The 25,672-nt window shown below is 34.0% G+C and overlaps 2 protein-coding genes and 3 long non-coding RNA genes across 6 annotated transcripts; 3 read left to right on the forward strand and 2 right to left on the reverse strand.

The window, feature by feature from the left end:
* Positions 1–1,685: 1,685 nt before the first annotated feature.
* LOC124436118 (kelch-like protein 35) lies at positions 1,686–19,361 on the reverse strand. The gene is made up of 2 exons (XM_046986044.1): positions 18,649–19,361; positions 1,686–1,899 (listed from the first exon to the last, which is right to left on the reverse strand). Exons 1-2 carry the CDS (start codon positions 19,347–19,349, stop codon positions 1,686–1,688), a joined length of 915 nt encoding a protein of 304 aa, XP_046842000.1. The 5' UTR covers positions 19,350–19,361.
* On the forward strand, positions 12,909–13,898 carry LOC124435879. Of its 2 annotated transcripts, none has more exons than XR_006945204.1 (3): positions 12,909–12,919; positions 13,505–13,542; positions 13,860–13,898. It is a non-coding gene; the product is annotated as an uncharacterized LOC124435879 (long non-coding RNA). The 2 variants fall into 2 exon arrangements; XR_006945203.1 differs by lacking the exon at positions 12,909–12,919 and adding an exon at positions 13,026–13,217.
* Positions 13,900–14,382, forward strand: LOC124435880. Its single transcript, XR_006945205.1, has 4 exons — positions 13,900–13,926; positions 13,991–14,030; positions 14,112–14,136; positions 14,363–14,382. It is a non-coding gene; the product is annotated as an uncharacterized LOC124435880 (long non-coding RNA).
* LOC124435875 lies at positions 14,608–15,822 on the forward strand. Its single transcript, XR_006945199.1, has 3 exons — positions 14,608–14,665; positions 14,858–14,951; positions 15,776–15,822. It is a non-coding gene; the product is annotated as an uncharacterized LOC124435875 (long non-coding RNA).
* Positions 19,357–25,402, reverse strand: LOC124436119 (TNF receptor-associated factor family protein DDB_G0273435/DDB_G0273505-like). The gene is made up of 4 exons (XM_046986045.1): positions 25,398–25,402; positions 25,005–25,029; positions 19,471–20,048; positions 19,357–19,363 (listed from the first exon to the last, which is right to left on the reverse strand). Exons 1-4 carry the CDS (start codon positions 25,400–25,402, stop codon positions 19,357–19,359), a joined length of 615 nt encoding a protein of 204 aa, XP_046842001.1.
* Between the last annotated feature and the right edge of the window lie 270 nt (positions 25,403–25,672).

The following is a 25,672-nucleotide window of genomic DNA, read 5'->3' on the forward strand; positions in this document are numbered from 1 at the left end:
GGAGCATCAAATTACGGAACGCTGATTGGCCGAGTGATTTTGGCTATGTTCTAATCCTTGATATCTGTAGGTATGACGTCATATCTACGAAAATAGTTTCTGCAATTATAGACGGACGCCATAAAAAGCCCTATTTGAAAAAAAATCAAATAAAGTGATGTTTACCACAGTTTCTAAAAACAAAAGGAAAGCTTTTGAACAAAATTGATGCGGAAAATACTAAAAAAGCGACGAAGCTGATTTCGAACATATTTACAGCATATTTAAAACAAGAAGAAGAACTGAAAAATCGTTTGACAATTACAAATAAGGGCAGGTTTGGAAATGTTATACATTGATGAGTGTAAATAATATTTCAGTTTGTTGAGGTGAATGATAAAACAATTATTCAATTTGTTTTTCGTATGTTATCAACAATTGTTCATACCTCTGTCAACGTTATCCGCCCCCAGCTTTGCTTCGGCAGATGACATTGACCTCGGTCTGAATAATTCTAGATATCATGCTCAACCTCATGTAAAAACTGTTTATTATTAAAATATTAACTTGCTAAACTGAGGGACATTTTGCTGCTATATTTGTGCTTTATAATCGTTTTTCCGAGGAATAAATTTCACTGTGAAGCACAAATCACTGTGACTGTCCCACCAACTTATAATGGTTTAAATGGCAGAAAAATTACAGTCCATTGAAATGAAAAAAAAATAATTGAAGCCAAAACGCAAAACAAAAAAATGAAAGCCAAAATGTACTTTTTTTGGCAGAACAAAAACCAGATTACAAACCCTAAACATGGCGACTGTATTATTGATGACGTCATGTTCACATCAAGAATACAAACTTCAGGTATAAAAATTTCCACGTTATTTTATTGTCCGAGAGGAAACTCGAAATGTGGCAATATTTTCAATCTGAAGCTGCAATAACAATTTGTCATATTTTACGTCATTTTAGCCAGTAAATAGAAAGAAACTTATCACATGCTTTCGCACGAGACCTGTCGTAGGTGGTCAAAGCACAGTACACCAACAGCTAATGGGCAGTTTCTCATTCTTGTAATTTTACCATGCATATAAAGTATGTCACGTTTTAAATTTTGCCGTATAATAATAATGGCAGTACTAAGGAAAATTGATGTCCAGTTTGATGTAGTCTTAAGAAGTGATTGAATGCTGGTGTTTTAAGGTAAACCTACCACCAGGGTGCCCCTAGCGCATGTGTGAACGCTACAGCTTGGTGTAGTCTTAAGAAGTGGTTGTATGTAGGTGTTATTAGTAATCCTACCACTAGGTGCCCCTAGCGCATTTCATGGGAAATAGTCGAAACAAGTTCAACGCATAATTTAATTATGATTTAAGCAAAGCAAGGTAATATATTTGAAAAATACCATTTATACAAATAACATGTAAATATATAATTTAATCGGTGAGCAAAGTTTGTGATAGACGTGCTGTATATAGTATTTTTATGATACAACTTGCAATATACAGTATATATATCATTAGAGGGAATCAGTGGGGAAATAATTTCTCAACAAGCTTAAAGGTTTACACATTTAACTTTACATATTTATCATCCAGTGTAAGCTACAAGAATTTTTAGAAGGTTATAACGTTTGATGAACGTTTTTTTGGTTATACATACTTTTGTCCAAAGGTAAAACTTCTGCATACATATCGATTCATTCATTGAAGGAAGATATGTAAATGAAGAACTACTTCCCATTTTAAAACACTCCACTGAATTAAGATTCTATCTTTATCATCCTGACCTCCCATGACAACAATTGTATCACCTGTTATAACTGCACAACACCCAAATCTCTTTTCCAACATGGATGGTAAAACGGTAATATTACCTGTTTTGCTGTCATACATGATAACACTGCTCAATATTTCTCTTCGATTATCACGACTCCAAGGAGAACAACTTGATCTCTCCATTGAACTGTTGCCAGTCAATGGATGAGGTAATGGAGGCATATCCTAAATTTAAGTGTCCTTGGATCAAACTCCAAAACACTTGACAAAACTTTCATACATTTTCTATATCCTCCTAAAATATAAATTTTCTCATCAACAACAACAGCTCCATGGCCATACCGGGGTTCACGCACATGACACAACTCTTTCAAAACACAAGATGTTGTACTGGTAATCTGTATTTCACTGATCAGATCAGGCTCCTTTACCAAAAATACTTCCTCCAATGTGAATGACTTTTGTTTATGAACGATAGTTTGATGAGCACAACATTCAAGGAAGCTCTTAAAATTAAGAAATGTCTTCCATGTTAAAGGTAACTGATTGTTTAATGCCTCTATTGACTTGCAGTGAAGTCCTCCAACAACAAATAAATTATTATTATAAATAAATGATGAAGCACAACTGTGTACTTTTTTCCATTGATGCAGTCTTAAACCATCTTCTTTCCATGAAAATATATTTCAACCCTATTTAAGAAGAAAACTTGCCACAACCTCCAGCAATCAAAATATCACCCTTTACTGAATTCGTCACCATTTCAATTGATGATGTCGTTTGAACATGTTGTTCATTTATATTCATCTTTTCCAACATTTGAAACATCACGGTTTTAATTTCTTTCATTTCTTTGGTCACTGCAGAAAGATTTTGTTGAACATTTTTTATTTCTTCACTTGACTCCAACAATTCTTTCTGTATTTTTATATACTGAGATGTCAATGGTTTCACTGATTCTTTTACTTGAATAAATTTTTGATTAATTTTTCTATTGATTGCTTTCTATCTTTGTCTATTTTCCTGCTTAAGTTGCTCATTTGTATTTCCATTTTGTCTTCAAAACTTGTTTGAAACATTTCTTTAATCTCTTCAAAGTAGTGAGAAGCAATCTTTCTATATTCACATAACTCAGTTTCATGTTTAATCTTGTCTCGTTTGTTTATTTCCATCACAACGTTCATTAGAACACAACACTGGAGCAAAGCCACAATTTTCAACATGCTTTTTGAAGATCGTCGACATTTATAAATTCAGGACAACCACGACTGGCGTAGTCGCACTTAATCTTTAACTTTGAAATCATATTATTTATAACACGCGCTGGATGGAAGCGTAGCTACAGTTAAAACAACTTGACATTGAGGACATCTTTGTGCATTAACTCGTAGATGTTTTTCAATACATTCACGACAAAACAGTGTTGATTATGGCACATTCTGGCATCTTTCATGACATTCAAACAAATTGAACAGTAAAATTTTCATCAACAACAGTCTAAATCTTGATTCTTCATATCCACTTTCATAAACATTAGGACGACTAGCCATTTTATACGTCTTCTTCCTTTATGATTTAGTCAAAATTAATCCAAGAAACAGACAAAATTATTTGTTTATTTTACAATTAAAACTGAAAAGATACGTTGAAGATTGCAGTCGATGTTTGATCAATACGGAAGTTGGAAAACAAAGAACAATGTGTAGTTGTGTTTTATATAAGTAATTTAATACTGCAAAACTAGATTACGTTCATTACGAGCGGTGGTCAATCAAATCACTATTATTTATCTCTACGTGAGGATTGGACAAACAATTTGATTTTCAATGAGTATTGACATCGTTTCTTTTGCACGTACGATCCCGTTTTGTCTGTCTTCAGAGGCGGATTTAAACTTAGTCAACTAAGTCGGGCGACTAACGTATTAACGTGTCACTTTCAAAAAATTCCGTGGGTATTCCTTAAATTATAACACTTGAGTGCTTTAAAATTTCCGCAGGATTTGGGTCCATATACCGATTTTGATTGGTTTAAATTGATCAATTTGCGAGCATTCATTGGTTAGCGTATCGTGCATGATCTGCAGGATCTATGTTCATTCTGTGATTCTGATTTGCCCAGACGAACCAGCTATATAGCTGTAATTGGTGGAGATTTCTTGCAGGATCTATACCAATTTAAAGCTTGTGATTGGTCAACATTGTTAGTTTTTGCAGGATATATCTATTTTGGTATATGATGTTGCCGAATCTTCGGATTTGATTGGTTGTTGTAGCGAACTTAGTCGGAATATATTTGTCTGCTTCATTGCGCTTGAATATTTATCGATCGTCATGGCTAACTCTAGCAGTATTTTAGATCGGGTTCTCTGACTTAAAAAAAGTGATGATGTTGCTTTGCTTAAGACCTTTGAGGAATTATGTGGTATATATAATTCTTCTCGTTTCTTAATGCCTGAAGAGCATTTTCCTTTAATTGGACGATCTTTGTATCGTGATGTAAATGCTGAGACAGTCTATTTGCCTCATCATGTGAAGGCCGACAATACGAAGCCATCGGTTGCTCTAAGGTAAAATTAGTTAAATTAAGATAAGTAGAAATGAATATAAGCCTAATTGCGTAGTTGTTATGACACGTTAAGACCAAAACTGCCGATTTGTTGTCATTTCATTGTTGTTGAAATGATCGCTTTTAACTCGCTTTGTTGACATTGCATAAATTGTTGCAGTCTTATAATAATCAAGAAATCTTTCGACTGCTGTTTTATTAGATCTGAACCATCTGGAAATTGCCTATACAGCTCTGCTTCTCTGGCCTTGGTTGGAAGCAATGCTCTCATTCACACTTTGAGAGCTATGGTATCTATAGAGCTTTTTATATATGCAAATTATTATTGTTATCATCCAATATTCACTTCCACCTTAGAGAAGCATGGTGACAAGGTCTCTGTTAGTGCAAAAAATGTTTTGGCTATGTCCTGTTGTTTTGAAAGTGTGGATTCAGGTTTATCAGGGCTTGATCTTGTTAAAATGGAAGCTCTTTGCAACTGTAGAGATAAAATTTGGGGTAGTTTTTGTGTATACTTGCTCTCCTCAGTTACTAATAGAATCATTTCTTTGATGTATCCTGATTGTGGAGAAGTTTCTTTTAAGTTGTTGTTCAACCAAATTATTTCACCTCGTCTTCCTTTACCAACACCACCTACTCAATATAACTATTTATACCTCTTGTTTTGTTCTACAACTCTATTGACTTCTAGTAAAGTCTTTAAGCCAAATCACTTTGCACCTCTTATTTTCAAACCTATCAGTAAAACTAAAAGAAAGGCTTCTGCTTTGTTAGAAAAAGCTAACAAGAAAATTCCTCATGTGAAAGGAGAGTCTTCTACTGTTAACATTTCTAATTTTTTTCAACCAGTTTCAACCCCAGCAAGTAATAAGGCTAAACAATTTATTTTGCCCAAATTATTTAGTACTACACAAACACAATCAACACAAAAGGTGCCTGCCATCACTAGTCTTGGTTTAATACATAACCCAAAACAAGAACTTTTGCAATCATTTTCATTAGATTTTTCACAGCAATATCCAAATGATGTGAGATATTTTAGAGAAAAAGCTAGAAATATGAATGATTCTCAAAAGCTCCAGCTCATTCACAATGTTTTAAACCGAATAGATCCTACCCATTTCCTAAATCAGCTGATGGTCGATCTTTTCTTTATTCGTGGCTGGAAGATTATTCTTGGTTGTGTTACTCCCCTTCTTTGGATGGTGCTTTTGTCTGCCTTGTGTTTTGTTTGGTGATCAGTTTCGAATAAAAATACAAAAATTAAAAACTTTTAGTGAACCAATGACATATTGGCCTGATGCTAAAGCTTGCTTCAAACGCCATATTGGTTTGAGTTCTAAGGCTCTCACCAGAGCAGGTTTGCATGAAAGCACAATAAATATTTGTCATTAGTTGGTCAGGCATCAGGAGAAGGACTGCAGATTGAGGTGTTGATTGATGAGCACAAACAGCAAGTCATCAGGCAAAATAGGGAAAAACTTGTATCAATAATTGATACTATTAAACTTTGTGGTAGACTTGGGTTAGCATTAAGAGGGCACCGGATGATTCTTCATATCATCCGGAGGTTGGTTCTTACTCAAAAGGTGGTGTTGGTAACTATGTTGAATTGTTAAATTTTCGTTCAGGCTGGTGACACAGTTTTAGCTGATCATTTGAAAAACTGTCCAAAGAATGCTTCTTATATTTCAAAGACTACTCAAAATGATCTAATTGCTGCTTGTGGACAGGTTATCACTGAAAAAATAACTAGTGAAATAAAAATAAATAAATTTTTTAGTATAATTGCTGATGAAGCAGCAGATTCTGCAAACAAAGAGCAGCTTTCTCTTGTGATTCGTTTTGTAGATAGCAATAGGAATGTTAGAGAAGATTTTGTGAGGTTTTTGCACTGCAAATGGGGTTTATCAGGGGAAAGTCTTGAGAAATTAATTCACAGTGCATTAACAGAACTAAAATTAAGCATTGAGGATTGCAGAGGTCAGGGATATGATGGAGCTGGGGCTGTTGCAGGGCATATCAATGGTCTTTCTGCACGCATTCTTCGTTTGAATTCTAAAGCAATCTACACCCACTGTTACAGCCATAGGTTAAATCTTGCAATATGTAATTCATGTTCTGTCCCTTTGTCAGAAATGTTTTAGTCAAATTAAAGAACTTTCTTACTTTTTCAATCTCTCTGATGGACGGCAAATGTTACTTTCAAAAGCAGTTGAAGACTATTGCCCACATTCAGGTAAATCAAAGTTAAAGGATGTTTGTCGAACTCGATGGATTGAGCGAATAGATGGTCTAGATATATTTCAAGAATTATTCCTTCCAATTTTTCATACTTTAACTGAAATGAGCCATAATGCTGGTCATGTGTAATCCAGAAACATCTTCTAAAGCTTCTTCTTTCCTAGCATTGATTTCCACCTTCAGATTTATTGTTAGCCTTGTCATTAGTAGAAATATTTTAGATTTAACACTTCCTGTTACTCAGTTATTACAAGCTAAAACCTGTGATGTTATGGATGGAATGCATTTAATTGAGTCATTAAAAAACTTGGGAATTTTATTGAGGAATGATGTTGATTTATATCATGGTAAATGGTATAGTGAAGCAGTTTCTTTAGCTAAAAACGTAGATGTCGATGAAAAAATGCCCAGAACAGCTGGCAGACAAGTTCACAATGAGAATCACCCATCTTCTAGCGCTTCAGATTATTACAAAAAGGCTCTCACTATTCCTTTTCTAGACCACTTAAACTCTGATCTTCAGGCAAGATTTGATTTTAGTCAAATCAACGTTTATAACGGCTTTAGCGTTGTTCCATCAAAAATGATTTCGCTAATTAACAGTCTTCCACCAAACAAAAAGAATTGGAAAGAGAATTTTCGTTTGTTTTCAGATTTTTACAAAGATGATCTTCCTAATCCCTTAGGATTAGATGCTGAATTGGAATTATGGGAAAAGTTTTGGACAACATATGAGGGATCATTACCGGACAGTGCAGCTTCCACACTTAAAGCTTTAGGGTTTGAAGGTTTTGAGAATATTAAGGCATGTCTACGGTTACTAGCCACTCTTCCAGTTACTTCTTGTGAGTGCACGCTCTATTTCAGCACTTCGCATGCTTAAAACTTACAACAGAAGTACGATGGTTGAAGAACGCTTAAATGGACTTGCACTAATGCGAATACATCAGGAAATAGAGCCTACTGTTGATGAGGTGATCAATAAATTTGCGTATGGAAACCGGCGATTAGAACTGAAATTGTAAAAATTTGACTTTAGGCTTGGTCATTATAGTTTTGACGAGAAGGAAAGAAAGAGCTTCTAATTTTTTGTATAGTCATGATATCTCATAAATCTTAGTGACAAACGTGTCACTTTGCCTTAATTTTGTATATTAAATAATTTCACTATGGGTAATCCTCTGAGCCTGCGTGAAACCATTTTGAAATTATTTGTATGATGTGTTGCATCATTTTAATATGTCTATTCAAGTTTGAATTAGGAATATTGGGTGTAGTATTTCATCTCTTTCTCGTAGCACTTTTTAAAAGAACATTGAAAACGTCAATTTATGTGTGTCATACACAGCACAATTGCTTTTGTATCTCTGTGAAAATGGTACAAATATACAACATCTTCTGTCACTAGACTTTTAAAATGACCACCACTAAGGTTGTCGAAACGTCAGTCAACATCAACACCAACAGTCCTTCTAAGGACTATACTAACCCTGGCGATCTACATCTTAAAATATATATGATGCGCGTTTTGATGAAGTTACCTAACATACAAGAAATATTCACCTTTTGTAAGGTCTTAATTAATGCATATGCGTTTTGATCTGGGAATAAAACAACTTTGTCTAATTGTGATACTTGTGAAGGAACAATTGACCTTATGAAAGACCAAATATTTAACTTCATCATTAACAGGGTTACTGACATTTGGAGTCATGCTCTCAAAGGAATTAATAAGTTAACTGTGTCACCAGTCAATAGCATATCTTTTCCTAAACAATACCTTTTTATAAAAGAAATCAGTTTGAGCTTGGAGTATCGTCAAAATTTATGGAAATTGAATGTTTAGGTCAGCGTTTCGACGTTTTCTTTAGCGGTGGTTTGTGTTACTTTTCTGTTTAGCTCGGCAAAATAACCATTAGATTCAGATTATGTGTGCATATTCTTGGGGCGAGGTTAAAGGATTAGAATGACAGGGATGATGTAGAAAACTGAGCAATTTTACATCTTTGAAATGTCCCACGTTGTCGCTTTTCTAATCAAACTCCTGTTGCTTTGTTGCAAAGGTGTGAAAGGCGAGTATCTGGCGCCTTAAAACCAGACTGCTCTCTTTTGTTTAAGGCTTCTCATTACGTTGAGGCTGTCCATGTCGGAATTGCATTTTCACGTGGTGGTGCCATTCCTAGGCATGCTGATGAGCTCTGATATAGGGTGAAACAGTCCTTATAATTCATCATATTAACAATGTTGCGTTAGCAGAATTTTAATAAATGCGACCACGCCCATTTATTAAAATTTTGTTCGACCACGCCCTTCCGACTAAGGAATTAAAATCCTGGATCCGCCCTGGTCTTAACTACGATTACATACAACTTGATAGCTCAATACCGGCTTGATATATCATACAAAAATGCCAGTTTCGCAAACATCGTTTATATCTTGCTTGGGAGAATAATACAAGAAATGTGACGCAAAGTGGTTCTTCCATATAGTCCAGTTCCGTACACTTTACTGAAGAACTTTGGTTAGATGAATATTTAAAAACACTGCACTTTTTTACGATTCTTAAATGTATTGGTCATATTTGCGTGATATGACCCAAGGTCATATTTATAATTTTACATTACAAGTAATACGACCTTGCACACGTCTGTTACTGGTTGTTTTACAAAATTCCAAAAATCATCTCAAAGTATTCTAAAAACAAGTAATTTACAACATCTTTGACAATGTGTGAAGCACTAGAACGTTTGGCAATCATAATATTACAAAGTAAGACCATGATACTTAGATTACTTAGTGATTAAATGCACGCGAAAGCCCTGTAGGTTAGCAAAAGTCCTTTGGTGCTAAAATTGAAATTCAACAGCGACAACTATCGCATTTTCATTTGTTAATACTTATCAGTTGAACAAGTTGCTTTGCGGTAGTTGCCATTTAGACCGTAGTTGTATAGAAAATTTCTATCTATAGTCAAATTGAGATTCTAGTTTCCATATTCCAGTCAGTTATACCTTGATACGCAACTTCAATATTTGTTGAGGCTTTTGATAATGATTGTTTAGAAAGTTTAACGAATGTTTTCCCCTTGTCAATTTTTTCATTTAGATTACGCAGAACAACCACATTGCATCCGTTACATTGTATGAAGACAAATCTTAGATGATTCGTTGCTGTATGAGTTTGAAGCTTTCTAAATTGTATTAGAGAATCGTTATCAAGAACAACGAAACTTAAAGATAAGTAGATAAGTTTACGTTGCGAAAGAAAAAATGCGAAAAATGGCAGGAATATAAAATAGTTCTTGATTATTGAACTGTTATTCATAGAGTTCAACGTCCTTTATGATGATATTTTATTAGCTATCTCATGGCCCAAAGCTTCTTTGTTTCTTCTCGGGCGTTATTTTATAGCGACTTGCATGTTATCAAATTTGTTTCTTGTTGTTTTTGCAATCCACTCATGGATTATTAGGATACATAGAATATGCAAAATTTCTGTCTTCTTACACTGCATGCGATTTCTGTAAATGGGACTAAGATTTCGACACTTTTATGAAAGCAATGACTTTATTAAAAAGCTACCTGTACTATTACTTCCTGCTATAACAGAAAAACGCACAGGAACATGAAATTAATTTGTTCTACACATATTTATGATACAACAGACAACACGCTAGCTCTTGTAATGAGTGAATGTCGATGGACTTTCTTCATTGATGGAAAGCTGAAAAGAGACAATGACAAAGTCGAAGTTAAGCCAATTGAAAATTTCGAAAGTTGGAATGAAGTGTTGAACGGACCTGGGAGACATATTGTCTTTACAATTTTTCTCTCCCAAGCAACCACTACTCAATTCAGTTTGACGAAAGATTGTTTCGAGCACTCACGTTTATACCAACTAGGGCAAGGACGTCTTTTTACTTGAGCTACATTACAAATGAGCAAAAATTACACTGACATAACCAACAAAATAAAGTAATCTTGTTATTTGCTGTACCAACCGTTCTCTTTGAAATTTGAATACATTGTCAAAACTTTGTTCAAAGGCTTAGGTGCAGATGGCCAATACGAGCCGACCAACTTCTGTAAACAATCTCGACAAAAGATTTACCACTACAAAGTAGCTACAAACGTAGTAAAAATTGATGCAGTAGACAGCTTCTTCAACCGTATGAAAACTACTAAAAACATTTTCTTTGTTATGAAAAAGCCTGAGCTATGAATAACAAACATCATGATCAACGTAATATACTTCATACACTCTTGCTATAAAGAGAGAGTACAATCAGAGAAGGATATCCAGTGAGCATGTGACCCGTTTCAGCCAATGAGAAGCTTTACCTAAACATGATGTAAGCATGTGAACACAAAAACACATAACATACACTGAGAGTACGGAGAGCAATAAAAGAAAGAAAATTTTGTTTTCAAATTTGTATATCACGCAAAATACGAACTCCTTCCATTACCCATTGAACTAAAATACATGGAACGCTATCGTAATAGATAAGCCTAATAATATTTTGAAGGTAAATTTTTTACACCCAGACACCGCGAGATTACATCCAGACACGCGTTTGTAGTCAGTCAATTTTCACTCCGCTAGAGAATCTCGAAATACTTAACACGCTTGTCTGGGTGTAAGATTTGGCTTCGATAATTTCTTCAGGTAGCGTTCCATGTATTTTAGTTCAATGCAATTACTAGACGGTTACCTTATGAAAATGTGTACGTAAAATCACTGAAACGTCTCGAAAAGGATGGAATTTTTTATTGCAATCGTTGGCACAACTATTTAGAACCCATTCCCTAAATGTTTGACTACTTTGTCAAACTCAAAAATTAAAATTAAGTTTAAAGAGTGTGTACAAAAATTCTATCAAATATCTTTTAAAACCAAACATAAACAATCGACTCTCTTTAATGCTGATGAAAAGAGATAAAACTTAATAATTTATGTCGCATTAGTCATAGTCACATTTGTTTTTTTAAACAAATGGACTATTACATAAAATATGATTTAAAATAGCTAAATAAAGAAAATGAATAATTAATAATTTTAAAATGTAAAACGCCGTTTATGTCGAAAATTTTGTTTTGTTTCACTTCAATATTTATCAGGTCCTAGTCTTTCTCCCAGTAGACCGTGATATAAATGTAGTTTTGATGGATGGAAACCATTACGAAAACGACTTGATTATGACCGCGCAAAATTTGAGAATTTAAGCGAGCAATGTTTTTGAAATATTTGTTACTTCACTTCAAATTTTGAATATCGGAGCAAAATTTTCTGCCTATGTTAAAGATATACAGATATATAGAGTTGTAGTGATGGTGAATGGCACCGAAAAGAAAGCGAGAAGTCCCAAAGAATGTTGGCAGGCAGAGTCAAAGAAATTAAACTACCTATTTTGCCCTATTACGGTAGTAAATACATCCATGTCGATTGATGAGCAAGAAAATAAATTGAACGATTATATAGCAGATTTTCTACTCAAAGGTAAATTTGTGAACAAAATTGTGTATTATCATTGACTGTTCATGTAATTATTAGGATAAAATAATAAAATTTGAAATCAGCTGTTGATTTAATTCAAACCTCCCATGTTGTTATTATTTTCAAAACCGTATTTGTACCCCTGAAGAAATTTTGGAGTACACCCTAAACTGAGGTGTATATCATCAAGATTACGTCTGCTTTGACCTAAAAAAATTTTACATGGTTTTGTCTACAAATAATGCACAAGAATTAAGTCGATACATTAAGTGTTGTTATGGATGAAGTAACCAATCATCCGCTGAAGTTGTTTGTGATTTTAAGCATATGTATTTGTATTTCTACAGTAAAGAACAGGAGTGAAAGAATATTAAAATGCATTCAAAAAGCCAAAGCACAGACTGCAAATGCTTATAAGAGTCCAATCATTGAAGTTGTTAAGGTATTGAAATTATATTGATTATCTTTCTTGTAATGACTTATATGGCTCACCACCATATAAACGTCTGTGTCACATCAGAGATAAGTTGGTCCAATGTAAATTAAACCAACTATTTACTTGCCACTTTTAGAGTCACATGTGAAAGAGAATACAGTTTTTAGTCTGTTACGAGTACTGTATGCTGTTTTGTTTGTGATGAAATAATACAATGTTTGGTATTTTAGGTCAAGTCTTTCATTACCTAAGCACAACCAGTGGTGTCTAAACTACATCCCATCCTTCAAGATCATTGGCATATCCAAGTTTACAATTTTTTTCCAGTTTTTCCACTACATCAATATATCATTCCAGGTCTTGAAATGTTGTTTTTACCTTTTCAGAATGTACAAATGAAATTTAGAATTTCTAAGTGAGTTCAGTGTTTAGTCGAACAACCTGGCTGAAAAATCTGATATGCACTAACATTTGCAAATCTTGCTGCTTTTGAGAAATTCTGTTACACCATTGATGTCTTTATAAACTTGGGGCACCTGTGTCACTACCTTCAAAATAATTAACTAATAAGTGACTAAAATATAGAATGCAAACAGATAGCATATTATGTATATACTTGACATTTATATCATCACATATTTGTAGAAAGAGTTTCATTGGGACAATTATCTCATTATTCTATGCAACTTGTGATTCCTGGCAGATTTTCAGAGGTGTATACCTTTTAGACTTTTACCATAGAATTTTATGATTAAAGGCTAAAAAAATTGCAAAGTAATCTTCACATTGTAACTCAACCAATACCTTCAATACTCAGTAAGATAAGGCCCTCGCTGGCCTTTCCACGTCTTCGTGAAAACAGCTAATTACATTATTTTGCATGGCAATTTCAGCGAATACATAATTAATTTATTTGCGTTCCGTTTTTTGGGACACCTGTAGATGGACCTCTTCTGGTATCAGTTACTCTTCCTAAGATAGAATTTTGTTCTTTTTATAGACAACGCAGGAAATGTTGATTGAGCCATTACTGCGCAGGTGCGTACGTACGTAGACAATCCTTTAAGTCTGTGAAAGTGACACATTTGAACGAGCTCATTGATCTGTTCTCTGACGTACAGAGAATTTGTTCCTGAAAGTGAAATTTGTTTTAATACTTGTAAAACACTTTACTTTCTCCGAGAACTTGTATTTTAACAAAGACTACGGACGATGTGTTGATCTTTTGAGACCTCAAATTATTTAGCGTTGATGAAATATCGGAGACCAGTCTTTGATTCAAAGTTTCCAAAGCATTGACAGACTTCACTTGCCACAATTCCTTTACCACCTTCCGTGATTTCGTTTGTTGCTAGGTGACAGCGTACATAACAGAGCTTCAAGCATCAGGATCAGGACTGACAACATGTCTGTTAAGTCAAGGTTAGAATGAACTGTTATAATTTTGTGTTTGTCAACAACCATATGTGATGTTTTGTTTCTCAAGAGTGACGGACGCTGAAGGAGGGAGAAAGTCACTATCTTACGTACGTATATTGATAATTTTATATTTGATAAAGAATGAGTTACACAATGAGTTACGACACCATATGATGTTTTATTTCCAGAGTGACGGACACGGGTGGTGGTGTGGTAGGGGAGTTACTATTTTATGAATTTATATTGATAATTTTATACTTGATAAAGGATGAGTAACACAACGAGTTACGACACCATGTAAATTGATCAAGTGATTTGGATTACCTCCCCTTAAAAAATTCGTCAATTTACCAGAACTACTTTCCAAAATATATAACCGTTCATTGCTAAGAAGTGTTCTTTTCTTTGTTTATAAACAAAAGTTTTATTTTTATTTTAGAATGCCAGTGTGAAATCTCTCTTTGCAAAATCAATAGCTCAGGTAGATAATTGTCAGTTGTAGTTAACCATCATTTTTAAAGCCTGCCCCCAGTCACCCATAACCTGCGCATACTTGTTTTGATCTCCCATTGCAAAAGTTCTTCTTCATACTTTAAGTAAATATCGTAATATCAGGAACGTACGTATGGATCAAATAGATCAAATATGGATCATTTGTGTCGTTATTTCGCTATGAAACTTTACAAAACTTCGTTCGTGAATTGTTCGTGTTAAAAGTATGAGAGCTCCAAAACCTGGAGAGGTCATTCATATTACGTAAAGTCTTGTTCTTATCCAAAACTCACATAGCCACAATCACCCTTACCACCATTATCTTTATCACACATTAACCCTCACCATCATTTTATCCCAAACCATCATTACCGTAATCCCCAATCACCCTCACCACGTCCTTTATCCACATTACTCATTTTCATTATCCGTTCCTATTTAGAGTGATACCCATGACTGGATCACCGCTGACCAATGATGTTGCGCCCTCGGACAACAATGCTCCGAAGGGCATCATACTATTAACAGCTGGTAAGGTTAGTGATATCATTTTAAATTTTAAATCTTTCCTTTTTGATTCCTAGTATGAATTGTGTTTCATTTAAGAAATAAAGATGTTTACTGTGCTTGCACAGGCTTATGCAAACCGAGGAGACCTTTGGGAGAAATCAGAATAGATTAGTGCAAGCCTGAGACCGAAGATCGAGTGTTGCACATGCTCGAGAGTTCTCACAAACGTCTCCAAGGTTTCCACAAGTCAGTGCAAACACGAGAAACATCTTTTATTTGTTTTATAAAATAACAATAATGCGAAACAGGCGAACATTTTAGTTTTTCATCTTAAATTTATTCATGATCGATTTGCCAATTCTCATTGACTGGTTAATTTTTACGATTGAATTGATTGGTAGAGCTCAGATGTGTTTTGCACAGGCTAATGCAAACACAGCTCTAGACCAATCAGCACACGTGTTTCATTGTGTTTATTTTATAATGTTTGATGAAAGACCGCCGTTGTATGACAGAAGTACAAAGACTCTCATACACACGGGAATTCTAAAATTTTAGACACCGTACCTAATCATTGGAGCATATAAGTACTAGACATTTCTTTATACCAACCTACATGAAATTTGAATTTTGAAATATTTAGATGACTAACTGCTAGTGATTTGGTCAACTACCTGCAAATTAGTAAGGGTAGAGCACGATCATGTGTGCTCTATGGGATTGAGAAACCTTCGCATTACATAAAATTTCATTCACTAGGCACCGTCTTAGAACAATGCATGGCCAAAGCCAGAAGGATTACTTATGGTACTGAATTTAAGATGCTGTATTCTTATACAAGTATCTTTAGTTTACAGATGATGATTGTTTTCAACGAGAATTTGAGATGTGTTCCATAAAGGCAGGTTTTTGTTCAAAACTCTCGAAAATTATAAGCCAGGGAGGACATTGGATTGGTATAGCTCACAACCTGTTAAATTAAACACGTTCTATAAATATTTACGAACAATGCGAGGTAGATTACATTGACATGAAAGGTTGAAGATTTTCAAATGATTTTGAAAGGTTATGTCCAACAACCCTCTAAGAAAGGAACATTTTCATTGATGAACAAACAATAATGTGTCGGACTGGTTATCGAAGCACATCATTGTTAGATGATGCAAAAGGCCAAGTTCTACTCTGGTTATGTCAGTTTTTAAAGCACTTCAACAACCTGCTCCAGTGGATGTTTCAAGTTCAAAGAAAATTGACGTAGATAAGAAGAAAGTGTTAGTACGACAAATACACGACGTACTTTAAAGTTATTTAACATGAGAAAACACGTATGTTGTTTCATTTTATGTAATACACATGTGTTTGCTTTTAATTTTGTGAGTAATTATTAGTTTTTCCAATTTTTTCATTAGAGTTATTTTAGTTTTAACATGAATATATTTACATCATCGAGATGCGTTAGAAACGCGTTAAATTTCATCACCTTGTTAGTTATTCAGAGATGAAATGTAATGTGGAGTTACGACAGTCATTAGTATCCTTTAACCTCATTAGTATTTTCTATTTAGAGAATACTAATAAGGAAAACAATAAAAAACAATATCTTGTTAGTATTCTCTATATATGGATTAAAATGAGATTTAGTGAATACCATTGCTTTTTAATTGTATTCCATTGTTTTCATTCCATTCCGCATTTTACACACTGCAATATGGAACATCAAAATGCTGAACGCTGATTGGCCGAGTGATTTTGGCTATGTTCTAATCCTTGATATCTGTAGGTATCATATCTACGAAAAATAGTTTCTGCAATTATAGACTGACGCCATAAAAAGCCCTATTTGAAAAAAATCAAATAAATTGATGTTTACCACAGTTTTTAAAAACAATAAGCGAAAGATTTTGAACAAAATTGATGAGGAAAACACTAAAAAAGCGACGAAGCTGGTTTCGAACATATTTACAGCATATTTAAACAAGAAGAACTCGAAAAAACCGTTTAACAAATACAAATAAGGGCAGTTTTGGAAATGTTTTACATTGATGAGTGTAAATAATATTTCAGTTTGTTGAGTTGAATGATAAAACAATTATTCAATTCCTTTTTCGCATGATATCAACAATTATTCATACCTCTGTCAATGTTATCCGCCCCCAGCTTTGCTTCGGCAGATGACATTGAACTCGGTCTGAATAATTCTACATATCATGCTCAACCTCATGTAAAAACTGTTTATTATTAAAATATTAACTTGTTAAACTGAGGGACATTTTGTTGGTATAATTGTGCGTTATAATCGTTTTTTCCGAAAAATATTAAAGTTCACTGTGTAGCACAAATCCCTGTGACTGTCCCACCCATCTTATAATGGTTTAAATGACAGAAAAACTACAGTCCATTGAAATGAAAAAGATAAATTGCAGCCAAAACGCAAAACAAAAAATGAAAGCCAAAATGTACTTTTTTGACGTATAAAAACCAGGTTACAAACCCTAAACATGGCGACTGTATTATTAATGACGTCACGTTCACATCAAGAATACAAAGTTCTCAGACATAAATTTTCTCGTTATTTTATTGTTAAAGCGGAAACTGGAAAGGTGGCAAAATTTTCAATCTGAAGCTGCAATAACAATTTGTCATATTTATGTCATTTTAGCCAGTAAATAGCAAGAAACGTATCACGTGCTTTGTACGAGTATATAACGTCGTAGGTGGTCAAATACAGTACACAACAGCTAATGGTGCAGTTTCATTCTTGTAATTTTACCATGCATATAAAGTATGTCACGTTTTAAATTTTGCTGCGTATAATAATAATGGCAGTACTAAGGAAAATTGATATCCAGTTTGGTGTAGTCTTAAGAAGTGATTGAATATTGGTGTTATTAGGGTAAACCTACCACTAGGGTGCCCTAGCGCGCATGTGTGAACGCTACAGTTTGGTGTAGTCTTAAGAAGTGATTAAATGTTGGTGTTAGTGTAACCCTACCTAGGTGCACCTTGCGCGCATGTGAACGCTTATAAAACATATTTACGTAGGGTGACTCGTTTCTAGGATAACATTCTGCTGGGGTTACCGTACTCCATGTAAATAGTCTCTCAACAAATTGATTTTGTATATTTCATAGGAAATAGTCAAAACAAATTCAACGTATATCTTAATAAAGATGTAAGCAAATCCATGTAATATATTTGAAAAATACCATTTATACAAATAACATGTAAATATATAATTCTTAATTGGTGAGCAAAGTTTGTGATAGACATGTGCTGTATATAGTATTTTATGATACAACTTGCAATATACAGTATATATATCATTAAAGTGAATCAGTGGAGAAATAATTTCTCAACAAGTTTAAAGGTTTACACATTTAACTTTACATATTTATCATCCAGTGTAAGCTACAAGAATTTTTAGTAAGGTATAACATTTGATGAACGTTTTCTTGCTTATACATACTTTTGTCCAAAAGGTAAAACTTCGGCCATGGACTTAAATCGAACCTTGTTCATTGAAGGAAGATATTCCCAAGAAGAACTACTTCCCATCTCAAAACATTCCACTGATTTAAGATATTCACCTTTATCATTCATACCTCCCATGACAACAATTGTATCACTGTTATAACTGCACAACACCCAAATCTTTTCCAACATGGATGGTAAGACTGTAATCTTACCTGTTTTAGGTCATACATGATAACACTGTTCAAATACTCTTTTCCATCAGAACCTCCAAGAAGAACAACTTGATCTCTCCATTGAACTGTTGCCATTCCATCCAATGGATGAGGTAATGGAGGCATTTCCTTAAATGTAAGAGTCCTTGGATCAAATTCCAAAACACTGGACAAAACTTTGCCATCTTTTCCATATCCTCCAAAAATAAGAACTTTATCATCAACAACAACAGCTCCATGGCGGCAACGTTGTTCAGGCATATGACACAACTCTTTGACAACATAACATGTTGAACCAGTAATGTTTATTTCACTGATCAAATCCGATTTTCCTTTGTCAGCAATGTATCCTCCAATGAGAAAGATTTGTTCTTTACAAACAATAGTTTGATGCCCCCAACATCTATAAGGAAGCTCTGCAGGAAATTTTCTCCATGTAAAAGGAAACTGTTTTAAATTCAATGTCTCCATTGACTTGTAGCCATCACCTCCAACAACAAATAAATTATCATTATAAATAAATGATGAAGCCCACCTGTGTCCATTTTCCATTGATACAATATTAAACCATTTCTCCTCCTTCCATGAAAATATTTCAACACTCTTTCCGGGACCACTTGAGCAACCTCCAGCAATCAAAATAACACCTTTTACAGAGTGCATCAACATTTCAATTGATGATGTCAATGTTTGAACATGTGGTTCATTTATATTCATCTTTTGTAATATTTGAAACATCACGGTTTTAATTTCTTTCATTTCTTTGGTCATTGCAGAAAGATTTTGTTGATTATCCTTTATTTCTTTCTTTGATTCCATCATTTCTTTGGTCACTGCAGAAAGATTTTGTTGAACATCTTTTATTTGTTTCCTTGATTCCATCATTTCTTTGGTCACTGTAGAAAGATTTTGTTGAACATATTTTAATTCTTTCTGTATTTTTGTATACTGAGCTGTCAATGGTTTCACTGATTCTTTTACTTCAATAAATTTTTCCTCTATTTTCCGGCTTAAGTTATCTTCAAAACTTCGTTGAAACATTTCGCCAATCTCTCGAAAGTCGTGAGAAGCAATCTTTCTGTATTCACATAATTCAGTTTCATGTTTAATCTTGTCTCGTTTGTTTATTTCCAGACCACAACGTTCATTAGAACACAACACTGGAGCAAAGCCACAATTTTGAACATGTCTTTCAAGATATTCGACATTTATAAATTCAGGACAACCACGACTGGCGTAGTCGCAGTTGATCTTTAACTTTGAAATCACGTTATTTATAACACGCGCTGGATGAAGCGTAGCCAAAGTTAAATCATCTTGACATTGAGGACATCTTTGTGCATTAACTCGTAGATGTTCTTCAATACATTCACGACAAAAATTGTGTTGATTATGGCACATTCTGGCATCTTTCATCACATTCAGACAAATTGAACAGTAAAAATTTATATCAACAACAGTCTTAAATCTCGATTCTTCATATCCACTTTCATAAACATTAGGACGACAAAGCCATTTCATACGTCTTCCTATACAATTTAATATGAAAATTAATGCTGGAGTTGAAGAAATTTTGTTTATCACTAAATGTTGAAGCTAAAAGAAAGGTTAACATTTTCAGTCGACGTTTGATAAACGCGGAAGCTGAAAGCAAAGCATAACAACGCCTAGTTTTATATTTTAACATATTTATATTAAGCAAAACAAAGACAAAAGATATGAAACAAAATAATGCAATGAAGCACATAAACAAAAACACAAATTCAAGTTCAAAAGTCAAAGAAGTAGAGCTAGTCAACTAGGAAAATTGTTCTGGTGTAAAAACGTCCTAATTTAAAGGTTATTTGTTGTAGTAAAATTACGTCTTTTCTATGATGCAGAATTAACATTAATCCAAGAGTTGACGATTGTTACGTTTTCTGCTCAAAACTACATTTGTTGAGTCTGAATCACAGGTTGAAAGTCTGAAACTCATTCGTTTTGGGTGGCACCCTAAGTTCATTGCATTTGTTTCTTTGACTGTCAATATTTCTAATCATTTTAAATACGATGATCATATATTTATAACACAAGGAAACACTTTTCAAGACGCAAGGAAACCATTTTTCACAAAGATTGTTGAATCCTATTTGCAAATTAAAGTTTAGACATCTTTTGTGAATAAGTTCTAACAACAAATTATTGATAACATTCAAAATGCTAAATAGAACTGACAAAAGAGTGCAAAGTGGGAAAAATGACCATGTTAAGAATACCTCAGGTGATAAGAGAGATTCCTTTCCTTGCAGTTAGCCACTTAATCAGAATTTTTGTCTGTGTTGCTTCCTTTGTCCCAGACCACAAGTGATGCATCTTTAACATCGTTTAGGCCAACTAATGGTTCTATTGAATTACAAGTCAGTGGCAGTAATTAGGGGCCGTAGACACCCCAGTGCACTACACCTCCATGTGCCCCATACATCCATATGGTCTCCATGTTATTAACTCAATCACGTGTTTGTTTCTTTGTAATTTCGAAGTCTCAGTTAAATGCATTGGCAAAGTTAAGGAAGGTGGGCTCTATATTTGTGTTTTGTGGTGTACAAAATATTAACGTATGTTCAATTGCCTATAATATCATTAGTGCGAGTTTGTTTTTCTTTAATGTGCACCTCCTTCCTTTGAACCTTCTTGGTTGCGACTTACTACCCTACCTCAACAATGGTTAATTTTGTAAAACCTTCAATATATCTTCATTTTATGGAAGCAAATTTGATGCACCCATGTCATATCTACGTGTTATATGCCAATAAAATTGTCGTAAGGGTCAAATTTTCCATTACTAGAAGTGAGAATGAGTTTTGCTGATGAAATATTTGTTAAAAAGACAGCAACTGAAGCACGTCTCGACTGTCTTAACTCATACTGATGACACAAAGGTATTAGTTTTAATTTCATGGATGAATGTATTCTTTGATTAATCAAAGTAGTCATTTTGTCATCAACATTACTCGTCCTCAAAATAGTGAACTTGGTAAGAAATCAAAAACGATATGTTGTAGTCAGTCAGAGAAGTGTATGTTATACTCAGTCAGTTATAGAGAAGTAGATGTTATACTGTAGTCATCATAGAGAAGTGTATGTTATAATTGTAGTCAGTTATAGAGAAGTGTATGTTATACTGTAGACAGTCATAGAGAAGTGTATGTTTATAATTGGTAGTCAGTTATGAGAGAAGTGTATGTTATGTAGTCAGTTGTAGAGAAGTGTATGTTATACTGTAGTCAGTCATAGAGAAGTGTATGTTATACTGTAGTCAGTTATAGAGAAGTGTATGTTATACTGTAGTCAGTCATAGAGAAGTGTATTTTATACTGTAGTCAGTCATAGAGAAGTGTATGTTTATAATTGTAGTCAGTCATAGAGAAGTGTATGTTATACAGAAGTCAGTCATAGAGAATTTGTTTATGTTATACTGTAGCCAGTCATAGAGAAGTGTGTTTTATGGTCAGTTATATAGAAGTGTATCTTAATACTGTAGTCAGTCATAGTGTATGTTATTATACTGTAGTCAGTCATAGAGAAGTGTATGTTATAATTGTAGTCAGTCATAGACAAGTGTATGTTGTACTGTAGACAGTCATAGAGAAGTGTATGTTATACTGTAGTCAGTCAGAGAAGTGTGTATGCTATACTGTAGTCAGTCATAGAGAAGTGTGTTTTATGGTGTAGTCAATATATAGAAGTGTATCTTATAATTGTGGTCAGTCATAGAGAAGTGTATGTTATAATTGTATCAGTCATAGAGAAGTGTATGCTATACTGTAGTCAGTCATAGAAGTGTATTTTATACTGTAGTCAGTCATAGAGAAGTGTATGCTATACTGTAGTCAGTCATAGAGAAGTGTATTTTATACTGTAGACAGTCATAGAGAACAGGGGCGGATCTAGAGTATGTCAAATCCGTCGCGCGACTGATGTTTGAAATTCAAAAATTACCTATTTATATTAATTAAAAATCATTAATTATTCTTATTTTCTTATCGCATTTACTTCGTGATAAAATCCGCATTATTTATTATTGAAAACTAATGACTAATCCAATGAATATCTCGTTGGTAACCAGATCAGTTGAATTTTAATTGACCTGAATAACCGACTGATAAGCGGGGTGGCTTGACTGGTTCGACGGATAAAGGAGTCTATGAACGTCAAAAACGCTTATTTTATTGGTCAATAGCCAGATCAGTGGACAGTCTGGAATGGTCTCGACTGATAATAAGGGTGGCCGGACGATAAGGGAGTCCAATTGCTATCTTACAATTGGTTCATTTGAATTTTGCTTTATTGTGATTGGTTTGACGGATTTCGACTGATAGCCAACTGAACTAACATAGTCAAGCTCACTGTCTGAATTGAATGTTTGATCGTTTTATAGTAATTTTTATAAGCATGATAGAAACTAAACTACAATCAGATGGAATTTATGGAAATCTTTTACAAATTCATATATTGACATGAATGCTGCTGTTCAAAATGTGAATTTTTTCAAGAGGGTCGAAATTTATGGATAAATTTTAAATGCTTGGCAAAGACGATCTCGCGAGCGACATTTCAGTCATTGATGTTCAAAAGAAAGCCAACATTGTTTTGAGTTTTATCAGCAGAAATTTACATCCAAAATCGTAAGTAAAGGACAAGTGAAGTGTATGCATGAATGTATTATATCAAAGTCAATTATGCGAGTGTGTGATGCGATTTATGTCAATATGGCGTATGGTAAGCAGATCGATGCTTCTAAAATTGTTGTTGACGAAGGACTTTAGCTATGATTTCTTTAGTGCTTGGGGAATCGTGGCGTTATATGGCAGCGAAACCTACATTCCTGCAAATATATTTCAATGGACAAAAATCTGTAGCCATAAGGCGCCATACTATTATTTACTTTAACATAAACAAATGTTTGGGGCTTTTCAGTTAATGATCATTGATCATTCAATCATTGACAGTTATACTACATATTGTTTAAGATTTGAGAAAACTAACATTGATTACATGAGAAGCTGTTTACTATAACCTGTGATTTTGAGTCTTCTGATCCATGAAGCTTTTATTTTGACAATTTGACTGGAATGGTATTAAACCTGAGTATCACATACATGGAATGTTGTCCCATGTCACATATTGTCCCTTTTCTAACTGAACACCTCATGTAGAGATGTAAAGGTGTGTTAATCACGCTCATACCAGATTGTTTGCCATAAATTCCAAAGGGCTATTGATGTATGAAAAGCATTTTCTATAAAGTAAAAATGTCTTTCTATGTATGCAGATAAACCTTGAAATTTGGCAAAACAGCAAAGTATTTTTCTGATGATCATTATAATTTCTAAACTAAATTATTTCTGATTTACATTTAAACAAGCTTTGATCATATGAAAAGATATTTATCATAACCAGTAAGCATGACACATGAACCAGTTTTAACATTCATGTAATTATATAATTAAAGACATGTTGGTTACATTCTGTTTGTATTTGCAAATACAATGCTACTAGTGATTGCTATATAGCACACTTTGCATATACTTACAGGAGATAAAAGTCTAGTGAAATGCCTAATAAACATTTATGGCATTAAGCTGTCCTTAACTGCAAATTTTCACTCTGATAATTTTGCTTAACCTTTGGCAGAAAAATTTTGAGTTTTTCTCAAAAGGTGAATTTGCTGGCACTGATGTGGAGATGGGTAAAGAGTTACAATAAACTTGCATGGTTTGAAGTCTGAGCTTTCTATATCTATGAACTGTCACTTGTAGTACCAAATTTAACTTAACTAAACTCATTACATAGAGGTTTGAATGGGGGTCTCTAGGGGGGTCTATGCCTGACAACTTGGTAGAAATTTTTAAAGACTATATCTGTTTTTGAATAGCATTATTGTAAAATAAATTTTACGTTCCTAGACATGCTAATGAGCCATATATTTGGCATGATAATGAGCCTAAATATTTGGCAAAACATTCAAGTATTGTTCACTTCATTTTTTTTTTTGAAAAAACGTAAGCAAAATGTGTTGTTTTTACGCAAAAACGATGCCCACAAAATACATTTTGTATTGCTCTAAAACGCTGAAAATGGCATTTTCAAGGCTCTGAAATTCAAAATTTCTCAGGGGAGAATGCCTCAGACCCCCCCCAGGTGCGGAGCGCCTTTGACGTTTTATGACTGATGTTTGAAAAATCCTAGATCCGCCCCTGATAGAGAAGTGTATGTTATACTGTAGTCAGTCATAGAGAAGTGTATGTTACACTGTAGTCAGTCATAGAGAAGTAAATGGTATACTGTAGTCAATATAGAGAAGTGTATGTTATACTGTAAATAGTCATAGAGAGTTTATACACGTCTTGAAATAAGTAATTCTTCTTTTATCTTTTGTCTATTGATTTAGGACAAGAAGAACAGTTTGAAATCAATCCCCAAAAAATTAAGGTATCTACATATAGTTGTATCATGTACTATATGCAGCAATATTGTGCGTGCCACATCTCATGCAGTGAATGCTGTGCAAATCTGCCTTCACTACTTCACATGCTGTGCAAATCTACCTTCACTACTTCACATGTTGTGCATTTGTTCCAACAACTAGTTGTGGAGTAATTAACTTCCCGCTTCAGAAATAAAAAACTTTACAAAAGCGTAAATGTTTTACAGAAAGACCCTGTCTTGGCTATTTGTTTATTTCAGTTTTTGCTAAGTGCAAAAGCACAAATGAAAATGCAGAACATCTATCCGGAAGTGACATACAACATATTTTTTTATACGTAGATTTCATTTCGAACACGTCAAAATTGAATTCAACCGTGGAAACTATCGCATTTTCATTTGAAATACTTAGCAGTTGTAGCAGTTGCCTTGGTAGCTGCCTTTTGCCATTTAGACCGTAGTTGTATAGAAATTTTCTCCATAGCTATAGTCAAATTGAGATTCCAGTTTCTATATTCCAGTCAGTGGTACCCAGACATGCAACTTCAATATTTGTTGAGGCTTTGATAATGATTGTTTAGAAAGTTTACAGAATG

The sequence above is a fragment of the Xenia sp. Carnegie-2017 genome, unplaced genomic scaffold (assembly GCF_021976095.1).
Source record: "Xenia sp. Carnegie-2017 unplaced genomic scaffold, XeniaSp_v1 HiC_scaffold_16, whole genome shotgun sequence".
Classification (NCBI taxonomy): domain Eukaryota; kingdom Metazoa; phylum Cnidaria; class Anthozoa; order Malacalcyonacea; family Xeniidae; genus Xenia; species Xenia sp. Carnegie-2017.

Bases quoted from the DNA above. Each gene is read 5' to 3' on its own strand.
- LOC124436118 (XM_046986044.1), bottom strand. From the start codon at position 19,349: ATGTTTCAAATATTACAAAAGATGAATATAAATGAACCACATGTTCAA. The intron at 1,900-18,648 runs GTATTTGAACAG...TGATAATCGAAG, and splicing joins GGAGGTTCTGATGGAAAAGA to AGAAATATTGAGCAGTGTTA.
- LOC124436119 (XM_046986045.1), bottom strand. The intron at 20,049-25,004 runs ATTTCAAGACGT...ATAAATTTTTAC, and splicing joins AGATAAAAGAAGAATTACTT to TGTTCAATTTGTCTGAATGT.